Below are 19,094 nucleotides of genomic sequence, written 5' to 3' on the forward strand. Positions count from 1 at the left end.
CATCCACTTACAACATTTACAATATTCCCAACAAGATTTCCACTATCCAAGGGTCTGTTCAAGTTTCCACTTTCTACAAAGACTTCAGGTGTAACCTTATCCTTAGTTTTCATATTTTTAATGCTTTCATCAACATTATCAGCAGTTAGGGACACACTCAGTCTTTCCTTACACTTAGTGTTTCCAAGAACATCATTCAGATTTTTAAATTTTCCCTTAATTTCTAGTTCACACCCAGCATGCAAGTATTCCTGATTAATGAACTCATCCACATTTACTTCTAAGTCCAAGAGATTTTGATTACCTGAGTTTACTACTGCTTCATTCAATATTTTTGAACCTCTCTCACCTCTTTTGGTTGCATCTTTGCTAGTTATCTCCACTCCATCGTCCTTTTCAGCTACTTCCTCAGTGAGCCCGAAGAGTTTGGAGGTAGTGATAGAATTGGCACTATTATCGGAAATGGGTTTGTCGGATTGAGAGAGGTGTGTGGATTCAAAGGCACAATCTTGTGATTGTTTCTCCTTATGTGATTGTTTCTCCTTTTGAGTTTTAGAGGGACCAGGAACGATTGATTTAGAAGCAGAGCTTATTTGGTTTTGTTCATGGGAATTTTAGGTTTTTGACTCGAAAACAGAGGACGAATGGTCGGTTGATGGAGGGGCTTGAGAGGATAGATGTGTAGGTAGGGATGGCTTCAGTAACATTCAAGAAGGTTAAACCTTGGTTAGACATGATAAGATTCGAGTATGAAGAGGTGATGTTGAAGGAATAGGAAAGGGTTTTGATCGAAAAAAATTTGTGAGGTGAGGAGAGAGAAAACACTTTGGTTTAAATACTTAACGAGAAACCCCTTTTTGATTGGTCGAGAAAGGGTTATCGGATCAAAGCGGGCCGGGCTTGAAGAATGCGAATTGATAAGATGAATTTTCAAAAGGCGGGAGAAAGGACTGACAATGCGTCTAACGACATTAATGATGTATGTAAATGCTCAAAAAGACTACTAACCTGAGCAAGTAGGACCAGGTCCCTTGGCTGTTGAGAGAGCTTAGGTAGAGAAGTCTGAGGAATGCAATGCCTCCAACATTTGTATTGTCCTGATGTGGTTATGTAAGCACACCTATTATCTCAACATAGCTACCCATTGAGGAGATGTAAGTGATTTCAGACAATCTTAGTTCCAGTTGGTTTCTCTCAAGATACCCTTTGCTTGATGCTTTAAAAAGAATATAGGCACTATAACTCTCCATCTTCCATAACTTCAGATGACTTGACCTTTTCTTCACATCTTCCCTCAGGAAGAGATTGTTCCAAAATGTTGTGACTGTTGCTACTTTCGTGCTCAATTTGCTATGGATCAGAGCAACACTCCAGATGATAGCAAGATCATTTCAGCTTCAAACATGATGGATTTAAGCCATCTATGTGAAGTCGCTTTCAGAGAGGGATGATAGGGACCGGGTCCTTTACCTGTAGGTTATTTCGGAACCTTCTTAATTATCAACGGGAGAAACTCCATTTTGAACCTTGATAGACATCAGAAGTCTCATTAACCTTCATTTAAGGCATTGAATACGTTTGAATTACTCAGCAGAAATCTTTTCCCTTTTAATGACAAAGAGTTGTCACTTTCTTGGATTTAACTCACTGAGTACCAGATCCCTTGAAGAAGTGAATTTAACTGAGAAACATCTACTAATCTCTGTACTAAGTGACAATGCTGCTGACAATTCCTTCTCATTTGTAGCTAAATCCTTCGGTCTTGGTGCATGCTTTCACAGAGAAGTGCCTTGCAGTTTTGCTCATATAAAGAATGTCATTTTCTTCATTCTTGACACTGACACACTCCTGTGTTTTAAGGCTTTGAGTGAGAGGCTATCCATTTCTTCGATCTCATGCTCCAAGCAGTCTGTGTTTCCACTACCCTCTCTCACTCCAACCCTTTCCTTTGATCACTTGTCAACCCTAGGAACCAAAACCAGTTTGGGTCCCAAGTAATAATAGAAAGGATAGGCTTGATCTTTGTTTGCCCCTCCTTGCCAATTACCCTTTTTACTTCTTCATTGACATTTTTAGCAACAGATCTTGCCTTGAGTGTAAATATAGATTTAAGTTCATTGTCAACACTCATCACAGATATATCATCTTGTTTATCTTTATACATGGTGAAGAAGTCTTTCCTGTTGGCATTCTTGACAGGACCTGCTTCCATGCAGCTTTATCTTCATTTTGATTTTTATAAAGATCCTTTATATGAGGAGAGCATTCCTCCGAGAGATGTTTAAGCTTTCCGCACTTGTGACAACAATTATTTTCTTTGCATTTCCTGCTGGATCTTCCTTTATTTGAGATCCCACTATTTCTTCGAGCCAAATCTTGGAATTTTTTAGTGAGAGACTCCATGTCGATGTCGTACTTTCTGAATCATCTATCTTTGACTCTCCTTTCTCAAGATCTTGAATAGGCTCGTTGTCCTTCATTTCTATAACCTCTCGCACTCTTGCCCTCCACATCTTATAATATTCTCCATTGAGTCTTGGTGGTCTTGTGCTAGATTCTTCCTTTTCTAGGTTTAGTGAACTGGCCATAAGAGGATCCTTTCTAGGTGTTACCCCTTTAGAAAGTCCCTACTCTGATACCAATTGTTAGAACTTATGGGTTCACCTTTAGCTAGTTCACAATCTGAAAGTTTACTCAAAACAGTCTAGGGGACCTGATCCCTGAATTGTTTTCACAGATAATAATGGAAAGTAAATGAGGTAAGATATTTACGTGGAAAACTCCTTGCTCAAGGGATTAAAATCACGACCTACCCTAGTAGGATTTCCAACTTCACTCAACTGAGCAACTTCAGATTACAACCTATTGCAACCTAAGAATTAAACTCTTAATCCCTAACCCTTACAATACACCTATTGTAAGCACCTTTACAATAACTCTATTGCAAAACTCCAATTCTAGACTACCTCTAGCCAACGATTGTTGACACCTAATTTTGGCTCGCCATGCTTAAAATTAACGTTTTGGAGGGCCCTAATTCGTTAAAGAGGAACAACATTTTTGCATTTTTCGACAATTTTTTGATAATTATCCTTATTTTAGGAATTTTATCAATTTATTGTCATTTTCGAGAAACATTATTTTTGCACATGTATAGCGTAATACTACCATTTTTTGTGCAGATCATAATCGTTTCTTAACTTTATAGCCTGTATATTTTGATATCTTATACATTAATATTTATATTTATATCTTATACATACATTATTATTTATACATATACTAGTTAACTATATTTTAGTACAGTCCGTCAGTGCAGAGAAAACCGGAGCAATTAACTTTTTAACGCAGAGCAAAAATTCGATTAAGTCAAGGTCTCGTCACCTTTTAAAAAGTTGACATTTGAGGTGATGAGTTAGGTTCTTGATCCATTGGTTAATACATTTTTGCACATGGGTTAAAAGGGATAAAGGGGTAAATAGGGTTATTTTATATTATAAGTAAAAGGGAGGGGGCATTTCTATTTTTTATGTACATATTTTCAGATTTTTGTTTAGGTTTAGTTTTCTCTAGCAAGCTCAACATCTCTCTCTTCCCTCTCACATAGACCACTTCACACTACCTCACATATATTTTTTCTTCTCTCTACACTCTTCATATTTTCTCTTCATAGGAAGACTAGCAAGGCTAGCATCTTCCTCCTCTCTTTATATTCTTTTTCTCTCTTCTTTTTTCATACATTGTCTTTATATTTTATACATTGTCTTTATATTTTATACATTGTCTTCAAATTTATTATATGCATTGTCTTTATAATTTTTTATATACATAACATACATTGACTTTATATTTATTCATGCATTTGTGTTTATATTTGTTCATGCATTTGTTGTGTTTATATTTGTTCATGCATTTGTCTTTACATTTATTCATACATTTATTTTTACATCTATTCTTGCATTGTCTTTACATTTACTCATGCATTGTCTCTACACTTATTCATGTATTGTCTTTACATTTATTCATGCATTTTGTTTATATTTATTCATACATTGTCTCTACATTTTCTTCATATATTTCTCTACATTTTTCATACATCTTTTTTTCACTTCAACCCTCACTTTTTCCTTTACATTATTTTACATCTCTATATTCTTTTATATATTTTTATACCATACATTATATACATATATATGTACATACTTATTTTACCTAACCACTAAGTGAAGAAGGATAAAATTTTCATAAAAAGAGGGTGCACTTTATTGACCAAAAAGTAAAGGGAGAAACTTTTCATCAAAGAGAATGCATTTTATTGTCTCTACAATGTCTGTATATTTTTTTACATTATCTTTATATTTTTGTTATATTGTCTCTACAGTTTTATGCATGTATACATTTTCAAGCATTTTCTTTTACATTTTTTGTACCATCACCCTACATGCCTATTTTATTTTTTTCGCTACACATTTTGCTCTTTACATTTTCTCTACATCATATTTACATTTACATATATTTTCATTTTTATATTCATATATTTCTTTTATATATATCATTTCCATATACACTCTTACATTACATACACTACACTAATCCTATGGTCAAATCAAGTTTCATCCTCTTTTTTGTCAAATCACTCTTTTAAAGACTTTATGTCATGTCACTTACTTTTTGACTTTTTCAAATTATTTTAACTAACACATTTTTCTTTCATCTTGCAATTTATTACAAATACTATATTTATGGCCGATGAAGAAATTTTCGTCGATTTCCAAGGCCTCTCATGTAGAAAAGATGGGTCTTTATTTTAAGTTTATTTATTATTTTTTAACTCATTCGATAGTTATTTATTTTCTTACTAACATTTTTACGAAGTGCTTATACAGGTACCGGAAAATATATCTCGAAGACGACACTCGGAAGGAACTCGAATCATTGTTTGTATTTACTTTCTGCGTTCTTTATAACTGTACAAAACATAAACTCGTAGTATGGTGGAAGCTTTATTTTTGGAATGACGGGCTGATATATTTATTTACTTGTCGCCTTGTCTGTTTAACTTAAAATTCTCCATTCGCTTAGGCAAGACTTAGGCCGTGAATACTTTTATAAATAGATTAAATTGACTTGGTATAAATACTTTGTTAATTAAATTCACACTTTTACCGTTTAGGCAAAAATACTAGTCCATCCTTTATTTTATATTCTTTATACACTTTTAATACAACGTACATTTTATATTGTTTCATATACACTAATACATATTTTAGTTAAGCTAAATCCACATTTTTGACGCTAGGTAATACTAGGCCGTCCATTTACAAATCTTTTATTCTTTAAAAGACATTATATCTTTTACTCATTTTTCCATACATAATTTTTTATACTTATTTTTTACCAAAACATTTTACTAAACTTTTGTTCCTTATTCTTTTGATATGATATTTATTAAACGAACACTCTTTTTAACTAAACGGTAGAAACAAGTCAAATAAACTTCACTTTCCTGAATAATTTCATTATATAAACTCTTTACAACAATGAATATTCGTAAATTATTTTTACATTCTTTATGCACTAATATACCCAGTTAAACAATTCTTTATACATTCTATGTTTGATATACACTCTTTTATACTTGAAATATGGTCTTTATATGTTTAATATACATATATTCTTTTAATATACATAGACCCACATTCTTTATATACTTGATATATTTATTTTACATACTCTTACATTCTTTTATAGATTATTTATATAGTTGTATACATTCTTTACACTAACGGATATACATTCTTTATACCAACAAATACACTTTTATATTTACGAGGTATGTTTTCTTTTGTGAGGACCCACACCCCTTGCGATGTGATGACCCCTGGGCCCTTGCGCCCCATGAACATACATGCATACATGACATGACATGACATACTCAGGTATTGTATGGGCAAGTGCCAACAGATAATTCGATATACGCTGCAGCGGCTGGTATCGAACCCGTGACCTCCCTCCTTTTGTTCTCCCAAAGGAGACGACTCTCACCAATTGAGCTGCAACACAATTGGTGAGAGTCGTCTCCTTTGGGAGAACAAAAGGGGGGAGGTCACGGGTTCGATACCAGCCGCTGCAGCGTATATCGAATTGTCTGTTGGCACCTGCCCATACAATACCTGAGTATGCATGTCATGTATGTATGTATGTACGCATGTTCATGGGGTCAGTATGGTTAGCGCCCAGCTGTACCCAGGGGTTCACAGTATCGTTAGCGCCCAGCTGTGGGTCCTCACATCTTTACACTCCTTTGTACATTTATATCGATATACATTCTTCATAAATTCTTGATACTTGATATACATACATTTTTTATACACTGTATACACTTCGCATATTATCACCTAGTGTAGTTTTTCATGAAATCACAACATTTTGAAAACAAGTAATAATAATGATAAACAGATAAATAATCCCCCTCTAGTGTTCAGTTAAACTAAGTTTAAGGACTGTTTTCGGACAGGCTCTGAGGGATGCTTAATACCTTCCCCTCGGGGTAAATAAAACTCTTATCTAGAACCTCATAGTTTCGTGGACAAAAAGGATGGAGTAGACACACAAATACATATAGGTTTCCTGATTTTCCTAAAAAATAAGGTGGCGACTCTAACTCTTTTATACCAGTTAGAAGAACCGGGATGTTGCAAACTATCTTGGACCCATTCAAAATAGGGGGTAACAACGATTCAACTGATACTTAGCTAACTCTAGCCAAGAAAACAAAGTTACAAAGATTGAAATTTGTCCTACTATGATGCTTCTTGACAAACAGTGTAGGAATACAAATATAGAGCATGAAGCAAGACTCAACTATCCTAGGACTTCAAATGTCTTCAGTGGCAGGAACTGATCCCTCTGATTGTTGAGATCTTGTTCTTATGGACACCTTGAGAAAGGTAGCCGTCACACTTGAGAGAAATATAGCTTTTTAGATTTGCAAGTGTTAGGTCAAATAATGCCCAACATGTTGTATAAATATGAGACCAAATAGAGAGCATGTGAGAAACATGTGACCATGAATAGTGACTTCTCCAGGGCTTTTAGTTTCCATCATACATCAACTGTGCTGCTGCAGTTTTGTTTGAACAGTGCAGCAGCTTTACAGCTGTTAAGTACCGTGCACTGCTCTCGTGGGATCTAATGGAGGACCTGGTCCTTGGATCGTTTGTTAATCATCAAAACTATGAAATGCTATAACTCATCAGGAAAGTTATATCTTTTTCTAATATACAAACATATCAACTCTCAATCAAATGAGAAGCTTACATAAAACAGAATAAAACAAAACGTGTTTAATCTCAGACTTAATGTAACATTACCTGACTTTTAAATACTTGGATGACCCCTGATTGGCTTGTATAATAACAAGAATATTTTAAGAAGTTTAAGTGATCCTTACATTTTATTTTGTTGACAAATGATACACAAGAAATCAAGCTAGATTTCTTTTTTGGGATTAAAAATAGCGTTGGAAACATCGTGAAGTTTTCCTAATTGCTCGGAAGGGGTAAGGTGGGGTGGGGGGGGGGGGGGGAGAAATTTGTTGAAACGTCAATTATTAACTCAATTTGAAATATTAATAATAAGTGAGTGATAATACAAGTTAGATATGGCCCCAGAATACAGATTTGGGACCAAAAAAATAATAATCACACCCTTGTATTTTATATGCATGTCAAGTTGATTCATTCAAACATCTTCAGCAGCTCAACTAATTTTAATAAACAAAGAAACAGAACTAATCCTGTAGTTAATTACTCATTTTATTTCTCCTTTAAAGACTTCCAGTCCAAGCTTAATACTTTGGACTTGGATCCAATGAATTTATAGCAGTCAAATCAATCAAGGAAGATATATTATACACACTCACCCTCAACGAAAACAATGTGCATGTGTTTGATTGATACGGGTACAATGAATATACATGCACGCAGAGAGTAGCGGAGCTAGGATTTTCACCAAGGAGATTCAAAATATAAATAAGTAAACACACGAGGAAGTTAAGGAATTCAACATCAACACATACAGAAAATAATAATTTTAACCTTGTGTAACAATTCCGACGAAGGGAATTCGGATGACCCCTTACGCGATGGTTTCTTCGATAGAGAGCTCGGAAGCTGGATGTTTACGGGGTGAGGGGAAGAATTCTTTCATTTTCATTAGGTAAGAACAGCATAACAAACTTAGGAAGATAAAAAGAAACAAAAATAGGGTCAAAATAAAGTGTAGTATTATATGAAGGAAATCACTTTCTATACAGAAAAAATAATGAACCATACATTAATCTTTAAGACACAAGTAGTGGTAGAATCCAGTTGCCAACTATTTAATTAATCATATTGGACGCAACTAGTATGAACTCTCTAGTCTCTAAATGTTGCTTGATCCACGAAAACTAATAACAATGGATAGAGACTATCAGCCCAAATACCAATCCCAGCAAGTCTTCACAAGTGAAAGAGGCTCCTCCTGCTAAGAATTACAGCAAAGATTATGAAATATATAGAAGAAAATCATAACTGAACTTTTTTTAACAATAACAATAGAAGGAAAACAATGAGCATACTCTGCATATTACAACGCAGCAAGAAAAGGAAAAGTTAAGGGAATATGGTCTGTGTGAACTTTCTAGGAAAACATACCAAAGCAATGTGTAAATTATGGAAAATTCCTCTAAAAGATAACTATAAGAATCCAATTCCTCTCAAAGGTAATTGTAAGAATCCAAAGATAGAACAAATGAGGTTATTTTTTATGATTGACATTTATACGAAACGTATTTTCCGAACAAAAAGCAAGACAGAGATCCTGGTGCTTACTGCATAGCACAGTATATCTGAATTAAAATGAAAGGAAGATGTGAAGCTATATATGTAGTCTTGACTGATTACTGCATTTGGAATGAACAAGACATTCTAGCAGTGGGGAAGACGTGATTTTTACCAAGGGATTCAGCATCTACTATATTTTACATAAAAAGGTGTTTTGACCTAGTATTTACAATGTGATTTTCCGGCATAATCCCCTTCCGCCCCTCTAGCTCCGCCCCTGCATTCTAGTATGCTGAATAGCTCCTCTAGAGTGGCCAGTCAGTTCCAGGATCCTAATACTTGGAGAGCTGTTGATTCATGCCAGATACATTTACTAGTTACAATTAACATACACTGATAAACTGCAAGTACTGAACCCGAATTTTTAATGGGGAAGTGATTCTTTTCCTGAATTTTTAATCCAGGTCTCCTAGATCGCTCCAAAGATTGAAATATACACATGAAAATTAGTAATCCATGCTATGAATTGTACTAAGGGTTCCATTATGAGCTCAAGCTGTCTTGTGGATAATCTGACTGAAATTTCTAATCCGTGCTATGAATTGTACTAATTATAGGGTTACATCATTATAAGACAAATTTGAAGTGTACTAAGGGTTCCATCATGAGCTCAAGCTGTCTTGTGGATAATCTGACTGATATTTCCAATCCGTGCTATGAATTGTACTAATTATAGGGTTACATCATTATAAGACAAACATCATTATAAGACAAACTTGAAGTGCTACTTAATGTAATCCATGCAAATGTGAACAGCCAATAATCAAATTTCTCCTATCTGAAGGTGATTTTCTACAATAACTGTCACAAATATGACATCCATTTTGCCTTTCAAGAGAAATTAATAAATACAGAGGTATTTGTTCATCATAGAGCTTCCATTCAATCATCCTGGGAATTTTAAGGTAAAAAGGATGTTTTTACAGACCACCCAAGTTTGAAATTGTTATGCAAATTGAAATAAAATAGTATCCTATTCAGATATACTTAAGTGGATTTTGACGTCTATCTATAAGGGTTTTTAATATATAGAATGATTCAGTATCACAGAAAGTGTATTAACAGGTAGAGCTAAGGGAATAATCTAGTTTGGTCTGGTAATTTGAATCAATAGCTTTCCAGTTCCATCACTTCTCTTGTCTCCGATCTTGACCATCTCCACATTGATTGACTCAACACAATTTCCTTTCTCTTCTTGCAAAACTTCTACTCGAACACAGTTTTAGAAAGAGTAAGATTCTGCTTCCAAGATTTACTTTTTCTCTACTAACCTCTTTGTCTAATGAATTCCTAAAATAAATATACAGTGCTCGGTCCAGAAATCTCAAATTCTAAGTGTTCCATCTTATCCATACTGCAGATATAATCTTGTTCAGAAGATGAATCACAAAATCGGTACTCAGACTAAATGAATGCTGGTCCCAACTCCTTTCATAAGATCAGAGAAGACAGATAAGATGTGTTCATCTAGAGAGTAGGAACTGATACAGGAATGCAAAGGGATACTTAAATTGCAGCATCAGTTACATCCCCTAATAGCAATCATGAAGAATGCAGTTGATTATGCCAGAAGAGAAATCTAATATTAGGACGGTATCAGCATAAAGTTATAACTATTGTAGTCAAAACAGACTCAATTGCATGAAAGCGTCAAATATACAATTCAAGCTTGGGTGTAGTTTTAAATAGAAACGGCACCGAATGGAAATTGTCTCGCAAAGCACTCGGGGGGCAATCTAGTTACACAAGAAACCTCAAATCTTTTATCTTTACTGCTTCTACACTGCCGGTTGAATAAGACAACAAAATATAATACGCAACACATGTGCTTACATGTTGAAGTGCAGCTCTGTTTCTTGACTTATCATTCATGAACTCTAATCCAATGCAGAAGTGCTAGAATATAATTAACTGGTTCTCTTGGTCTCGTCAGCTCCTATATCCAAGAAGAAAAAATCAATTTACAGGTTGGTATTTCATATTAATAAAAGCTGACCTTTACTTACGGCAAAGCAATATTTACAACATAACAGCTGGGATACCAATATATGTATAGCCAGTAATCAATAGAATACAAGTTTACTTTCATGGCAAAACATAAGAACTTAATAGTTTTCGAAGATTCAACCAACTGAGAAGAGAAGAAGTATTTTCCCAATTCTTCTAGTTTTCTCCAGCTCTATGTTAACAATTGACCTGTGTATCAATTCTTTTAACTGCTGCATAATTCATAAACTTGTACAAGTACTCACACTCAAAAGTTGCCCAGCGAGATGGAGGCACAATAGTGCGATCTTGTTTTGCCTCTGAGGCATAGAGCAAACTGAACAGATCCTTTGTATCTTCTTTGTGCTTCACAGATGGGGCACTGATGAGACCATTTTTTGGAGGTAAATTAAGAAATTCATCCATCGTGTCCAAAGAAGCCTGAAAAATGAAGCACTTTTCTGAGCCATGCTTGACAGCAAAAGGATCCAGGCAAAAAATGTAGTCTACCCAGAGAACTTAGTATCAGCATGATGCATTTGGTTATATGACTTTCCAAACAGTATAGCACATAATAAAGAGATTGTTGTGAACCAAATTAATCAGGTTAAGAAGTAGGCAAAGGGATACTCCTGTTAGTTAAAACCTAAAAAGAACTTTGCTTCCAAAGTAGAAACATGTAAACAAAGTACAATATTTGCAGTACCCCACGAGATCTTGTTGCTGTAGGAACTTGTGGCGGTTGTGCACTAAAAACATCCTCCTCCAAGGAATATTTTCTTGCTTTCCTTGGAATATCAGCTTTTCCTCCGACTTCACTTGTTTCAACAATCATATTAGATGGTGCTGGTTGAGAGGCATATCTAGAAGCCCATTGTTTGTCCTGATACCTGGAGTCACAATAAAATTTATGCAAAGGGAGCTATAATGTAGCTTCCATTTTATAGAAACTTGCAAGTGCATAAAATTAGCATTTGTGCAGAATTACTTGGTCCGAATAAACTTTGCAATGTCGCTTTTATCCGCACTTGCTGGTAGTTCTGCCTCCCAATAATTGTTCGACTTCTCATTACCTACACCTGCACAACAAAACATGTACCAAGACTTATCCCAGTTAGCCTCCTATATATCTTCAAAAGTACAAAAAATTGGGGGAAATAACTAGAATATCAAGGGCAAATGACATTTTTACAGGCTCAATTTGGAATGCAGAATAACATTTACTCCAAGATATTCACCGCGTTTCTTGTGTCTTGTTTTATAAGCTTCTTAGGAAAGATTTTCACCTGGAGAACACTCTCCAGTTCTAGGGAAAAAATAGTAGGTCTTCCCCCCACCCCCACAAAGCATACGACCAATAAAAGACCTCCTCTGTGAAGAACTTCTGGTTCTTGTCCATTTTTATGATGGCTGTTTGATTGAGGATGGACTCTACATGTTACAATTCAACTTATGCCTTGATAGTTGGAAAAAACAATTACATTCATGCACATCCGACAACAGATAGAATATCATCAGTCATGTAAATTAGGAAGAGGGAGTCTCTTTTCCCAATTAATTCAGACTAGTTTTTCCTTCTTTTTTTCCAACAACCACCTCACTTGGGTTTCCTTGTCCACTGAAAAAATTAATGGTGGAATGTATTCAACATGTTTACACAACACTGGAGGATGAGGAACAAAGTTTAACAGAACATGGAAGTTTTCAACTAGCCTTTACTCCTCCTTCCCACTTCCTCCATCCCTTTTTCTCCTACAAGACACAAAAGCTTGCCCGAGCTCTGCATTCTGAGCTGTCAATAACTCTGACCTAGTTAGTAATTGAAAGAAGATTAGTACCCTTTTGCTAACTATGAAATGCCATAAGGATGAGAGCTGCATAGCATACTCAAAGGATTCAGTTGGGAAGTAGAGAAGTGACTAAGGTCATTTAGATAAAGTAGTGACAAATACCCGAGAGAGAGAGAGAGAGAGAGTTACACTGCATAAAAGAAACCTGCTCCGGCAGCCATGTGTCCAAAGTTGTCGACCTTACCTATTACAAGCAAGAAGCATGACAGATAGCTATTAGCAAAGAAGATTAAGCACTAGAGTCCATATCCAAAAGTCTATGCGTGCTTTCTGTGATGTATTCAGATAAAGCTGAATGACAAATCCACCTAGTTCTTCTGGAAGTGGATTCAATTCCACGGTTGCATGTATACAAATAAAAAGGTAAAGGCATAAACTGAGACCAACCGGGACAGAATGTCAAGGCCAGTGCCATCTTTATCTTTTTCATTTTTGCTTGGACAATTCAAAAGGAATCACTAGAAATCTTTGATTCAGTAAATTTGCAGAATGTTTTTATGCAGCAATAAAATGGAAACTTTCATGTACAGAACAATTGTTTGTTGTTGTAGCCTCATTGTACAGATTGCTTCCGTCTCTTCAGAAAATCAGTGAGAGCATCAGGACAGAAAACAATATTTACCAAATTACAAGAATGTAGTTTCTTTATTTTCATTCAAAAAGTTCTCCACGAAAAGTTAAGATCCACTGAAGAGAAACTGAAGTCAACAACACATAAGCAACATCTTCTAGATGACCCAGTCTCCATTTTCCTTAACCACAATTTTTTTTTTCTCCAAATCAATCTGAGTGGTATCATTTCTCTGTTACTAAAGTAGAAAAAACAATTGGATTTTTTGACTACTATTATTTTACGTTGATAGGAAAAGTAACACTGTACAAACAAGTTCAAATTATTTTTCACATTCAGTTTTGAGATTACAACCCTTGCATGGTCATTAGCTTTACTTTTAATTAATTTCAAGAGAAGTCGAGTGTAAGGGTTTACTAAAAATCACTGATAGCCTGAAACATCAACATTTCCAAGAAGAAAGCACAGATAACAAACTTAGTTGACATTAAGCATCGTTAACATTTAAAAGCATAACTTATTTTCTCTGTCCAGAACCTGAAAACATATAAAGAGACCAAAAGTTCATCGTGCGTAGCCCCTTCCTCTTCAGAATTCTATCTAAGGGTAGGTACACTAAAACTAGAAACGAATATCCTAAAGAAACCAGCATATTTCAGATATGGCAATGAATATAATTATACTAAAGGAGAAAAAAGCTTGGAAAGAAAAGCAATTCATTTCATACTATATATATTTCACTAAAGTATATGTAGGCATTTATGCTACAAGTTATTTATATTAGACATTTCAGAGACGGGGGTGGGTGGGATAATATGTTTGAAGTCGTCAACAAATCGAACTCTTTGCTTTCTGACTTTCTCCCCCTTGCTGATAAGCAATGAGAAAATAAAATTTACCTCAGAAGGGGAAGCCATCTCCACTAACAGATAGTCCCCAAGAATGCTAATAGATAATAGCCCTTTGTGCAAAGAGGTTAATTTAGGCTTCACCATCTGAACTTTCCCATCTTACTCTAAATTTAGTTCTGCACAGTGCTTATAGTTTTTTACTTTCCTCACTTGGAATTCAGGTGGCCCGTATCAAATTCCATGATGACCCTTTAAATGCATCTCTAAACCACTAATCTAAGTTATATGCATCAAACTGTTTCTCGTTCAGATTGGTTTACAAAAAATCATTAGAACCCAGAATCGAAACTGTGTTTAACCTGTTGGTAATTTTTTTTAGTGTTGAATTTGTAATACTATTAAGAACAAGGAAGATGGATGCATTTGATAGTCAAACAGTAAAGAAAAAATGAAAAAAACGTCTTAAGTAATGTATTTTGCTCTATTTTGCTCATTTGCACACATTACTAAGAATTATAGTTATTGATATTTGATACTCATAAGTTTAGTATCTAAAGTGTATACCTTTGAGATATGTACCCCAAGACTCCTATGAATTCCTGAACATTGCAGGCAGATGAATATCCCAAGGTTGATGCTCGCCCACCTTGGGGCCCTGATACAAAGTATTAGAAACTATTAAAAATTGATTAGACTAACATGTTAGATGAAAGGAATATGCTTTAGCATAGGAACACCGTGAAAGACTTAAACAAAGAGAATCACATAGACTATGATCATGGTGTAAAAGTGCACATCTGGCTCCTTTTATAGCCTACTACAATTCTAAACAGACATGATATACAGTTAATTGCTGCAAACTGGTTGCAGAAAACGCACCTTCCCCGACAATCTGCACATTCCCTATTTTCTGGAAGCTTAAGAAGGCCCTCCAATATCTGCAAGTAGTGAATAATACACACTAAGATAGAAAATCATACATGAAGTGCAGAAAAATCAACTGTAACAAAAAATTTAAAAGAACAAGCGATCACTAGTGACAAAGAGTTTAAGTCAAAAGGATATAACTTTGACTTTTGCAAATAAACAGACCTTATAATTATATATGCATATAATTTCTTACTTCAGATGTTCTTCCTCTTAAAAAAATGTATATCTGGCTATGACAGAAGCTATGTGGCATCTGTGATACCAGTTCACGGGCAATTTCAAAAAATTAGACCTCTTAATGAAAGATAATTATACTGTGAATCATGGTAATTGGAACCTGTTCTCTTTGATAAAAGAAATTGCTACCAATCTAATTCCTCAATAAGGTCAGATAAAACTACTGATGAAAGATGAAATTGGGCACAATTTCTATCTCTTCTCCTTATGAATTGTATATTAGTCGAGGGATTGGCAAAATGCATTGCATACAATTGAATTGCTCCCATTGGTACAGCAGACGAACGCTATATGAAAAATCAAATTAATCAACACAAAAAAACTACAAATAAATATGGCGGGTGTAGAGTTGTAAAGTCGCATTCACCTGAACCCAGTACTTTTGAGTCGGAGCATAAATTTAGTGTAAAAATTCAATCAAATTGCAATAAAAGGTAAGTTTGAATCCATAATTGGAAAAGTACAATAAATTCAATACTAAGGCAGCCGTTGCACTAAACTCCCACTATGTGTAGGGTCCAGGGAAGGAAGGGATCCATAATTTAAAAAATACAATAAATTCAATACTAGGACAGCCCGGTGCACGAAGCTCCCGCTATATGCGGGGTTCAGGAAGGGCCGGACCACAAGGGTCTATTGTATGCGGCCTTACCCTGCATTTCTACAAGAGGATTGTTTCCGGCTAGAACCCGTGACCTCCTGATCACGTGGCAACAACTTTACCAGTTGCGCCAAGTCGTTCAATACTAAGAACTTAAAATATCAACCTCATAAAATTTAAATCTCCGATCCGCCTACGGCTACAATCAATATAGCACGTAAGAAACAAGGGCTAATTACCTTTGCATGTTTGGCATTAAGCTCCTTGGAAACGGAAGCCTTGTCGTTCATGGCTGTTGATTTGTTTCCCAAAAGCCAAAAAGAAACAACAAGGCCTAACAAAGAGGGAGAGAGAACTATCTCCCTCTCTAGGGATGGTGTAAATGTGTATTCTCTTTTTTTTTTTTCTTTTGCTGAATGAATGGTTTTTCCTCCTCACACATTGAATGGAAACAGTTATTTTACATTCCATAAAACGCGCTTCTTTCCTAACGGCAACTCCAATCTTAACCCATCAACATCCACTCTCCTCTCCCATCACTCTCACACGCGCACACACAACACAAACATTCATCCCATTAATTGTTTGTTGGAAAAAAAAAAATCCCATTAATTGTTTATTGGAAAAAAAAAATCCCATTAATTGAGGTAAACGTGCACATTCATGAACCATATATTTATATTTAAATTTAAATAAAATAGAAGGGTGTGCAATAAACACGTGTCTTATTAGCATTTATTATCAGATACAAATTATTCTTTTCCTTTCCAAAAATTGGCATTATTTATTACTCGTTCGTGCCAAAAAAAAAAAACAGAGGATACATTTATTAATCTGGAAAGGCATATACCTTCGTTAAAAAATGGTGCACACATACTCACAACAAATATACCCCTCATTCCGATTCCACCGAGCTTAGGGGTCAATTACGGGGATAACCGGTCGATCAACCCATTTTGAGGTTAACCGCATGCTAAATTGCTCTAAGAAATTTCATGGGAATTCTACTTTCCTTATGGATAATATACGGGGCAAGTTGAAAGAAGTCGATAATTTGCATACAGAAGTGTGGGCTATAACTACGTGCATGGCTTAGTTGATGTATTGCTTAATCCGTTAGGTACTTCTTGTGAAGATCTGAAATCTGGGTAGTGCAGAATTTTGCCAAACAATATTATAATGACAATAACAAAGACACGAGTTGATAATAATGATAAGTAAAAAAAATAAAGAACATACAAATTAGCGTGGTTCGGCTACAGGAGGAGATGAATAATTTCACTATAACACCAGGGTCGTTTGGTATGTGTACTAAATTATCTTGAGATTATAATTTCGGAATTAATTTATTCCATCTGGGAGATGGGATATGATCCCAAGGTTAGTTAGTGGGATAAGATGCGATATCTCATGCTTAAGATTGTGCTTTATTTTATACTCTGTTTGGTAAAAAGTATCAAACATGACGTAAAAAATTAGTGCTATAATATACCAATTTATATCATGCACCAAATGACCCCAAGAGTACAAAATTAGATATATACTCTAATTAACCCAAAGCATCCCAAAAGAATAACGACACATGATCACTTCGAAGAAGGATTCACACAAATGTTTCCCGTCACTCACTCTTATACTCACAATTAATAAGTGGAGGAGAAAAGGAAACAAGATTGATTCTCAAATCTTGTTGGGATGTTAACAAGTGAGGAATGAACCATTTATTTATAGAAATGATGAACCTCTTGATGATGTAATCAACAAGAGTAAAATTCAAACCTGTCTTCCATCATTTTCTTTATTTTGCTGCATAACAAGTCCTATGTTTGACAACAAATGGGATCTGGACGGTGGTACAAAATTAATCTCACAATTAGTGCTGGGATATCCCAACTAATACCGTGTACCAAATGACCCCTTAAAAGTAAATTTGGAGGTTGATACAATGAATTATAGGGTGGCATTATGCAAACAAATTTCTCATGCTGGTCAATTCAATATAAAAAATTACTCCCACCTTATACCCATTGCGCCTATTAAAAAGTTGAATATCTGTTCGATATTTAGTAAATAACTAGTATACGTCATTGTTTTAAAAGGCAGTGTCAGGACTCACCTCAGGGCTCGCCTCGGGGCAGGGCAGTGGCAAAACGCCCTGGGGCTAACGTGCGGGGCTTAGTTCCTATGAGGCTTACGCCCTAAGCGCCCAACCTTACGGCCTAAACACGCCTAACGCCCAACGCTCAGGGCTCGCCTAACAGTTCTTACACAAATTATATTTTAAATTCCTTAATTAAAATCATTCACTCTCATAATTGTTTAACAAAATAATGATACTTAATAGTTTTTCATCTATAGAAATAGAAGATTGGGTGTAACTCATATAACAAGTCGTAGTATTGGATATTTACTTTTTGAGAACGTCGTGAGGGTGAATATCACTTAATTGTTTTTAAAAAAACACATAGCGGAATTGTACATTTTCACTTGTCATTGGTCATAAGTCCTATGTATCAGAATTATCATATAATTTTATTTTTTGTTCATGAAGAAGTTATGTTTTAATTGTAATATTGATAAATTTTATTGATTATTTGCTTATAGGGAGATAAAATGAATAGTATGATAGTAATAGTGTTTTAAGAAATTGTGTTTTTTTCCGTGTTTGAAAGTTAAAATGTTAGAATTGTTTTGCATTTCATAATAGCTTTTATTTCATTGTATTGTTTATACTTGTAAAATTATGTTATATATAATTACAAGTTATAAGCGGTGTATAATGGATTGCTTTGATCATTTTTTTATGAGGATCAAGCGCGCTCACACACACACACACACACACACACACATATATATATATATATATATATATATATATATATATATATATATATATTCATTTATTTACAGTTTTCTTTTATTTTTTATGTAATTTTACCTATTTAAAAATATTTATTGTAATTATATTATTTTAAGAAATACTAAAAATTAAATACCCATGGGGCTTACGCCCCGTGCCTCGAGGCTTACGCCTCGTCGAGGAGTATGTAAAACGCCCCGCCTTACGCCCCCGCCTTTTAAAACACTGATATACGTACCTGCGCGATGCGCGGATCGTTTCAAAGAAAAAAAAAGCGGAGAGAGATAATAGAAACAAATATATATGAACCATGTGTGAGA

The 19,094-nt window shown here is 34.9% G+C and overlaps 1 protein-coding gene across 3 annotated transcripts; it reads right to left on the minus strand.

Annotated features, from left to right (window-relative positions):
• Nucleotides 1-8,265: 8,265 nt before the first annotated feature.
• On the minus strand, nt 8,266-16,690 carry LOC132632396 (probable ADP-ribosylation factor GTPase-activating protein AGD15). 3 transcript variants are annotated; one of them, XM_060348320.1, is made up of 9 exons: nt 16,154-16,690; nt 15,026-15,084; nt 14,711-14,801; nt 12,827-12,908; nt 11,863-11,953; nt 11,581-11,764; nt 11,141-11,315; nt 10,722-10,824; nt 8,266-8,526 (listed from the first exon to the last, which is right to left on the minus strand). In XM_060348320.1, coding segments are annotated over exons 1-8 (735 nt in total). In that variant the 5' UTR covers nt 16,205-16,690; the 3' UTR covers nt 8,266-8,526; nt 10,722-10,822. The 3 variants fall into 3 exon arrangements, with proteins under 3 accessions (XP_060204303.1, XP_060204302.1, XP_060204304.1); XM_060348319.1 differs by having other exon boundaries at nt 8,266-8,529; nt 16,154-16,689; XM_060348321.1 differs by having other exon boundaries at nt 8,266-8,529; nt 12,854-12,908; nt 16,154-16,653.
• Nucleotides 16,691-19,094: the final 2,404 nt, after the last annotated feature.

This window comes from Lycium barbarum, chromosome 3 (assembly GCF_019175385.1).
Source record: "Lycium barbarum isolate Lr01 chromosome 3, ASM1917538v2, whole genome shotgun sequence".
In the NCBI taxonomy this organism is placed as follows: Eukaryota; Viridiplantae; Streptophyta; class Magnoliopsida; order Solanales; family Solanaceae; genus Lycium; species Lycium barbarum.

Excerpts from the sequence above, each read along its gene's own strand:
- LOC132632396 (XM_060348320.1), bottom strand. The coding sequence starts at position 16,204 with ATGAACGACAAGGCTTCCGTTTCCAAGGAGCTTAATGCCAAACATGCA. Across the intron at positions 14,802-15,025 it reads TGTGCAGATTGTCGGGGAAG|GGCCCCAAGGTGGGCGAGCA; the intron begins GTGCGTTTTCTG and ends ACTTTGTATCAG. Across the intron at positions 11,316-11,580 it reads CAGCAACAAGATCTCGTGGG|GCTTCTTTGGACACGATGGA; the intron begins GTACTGCAAATA and ends TTCATTTTTCAG.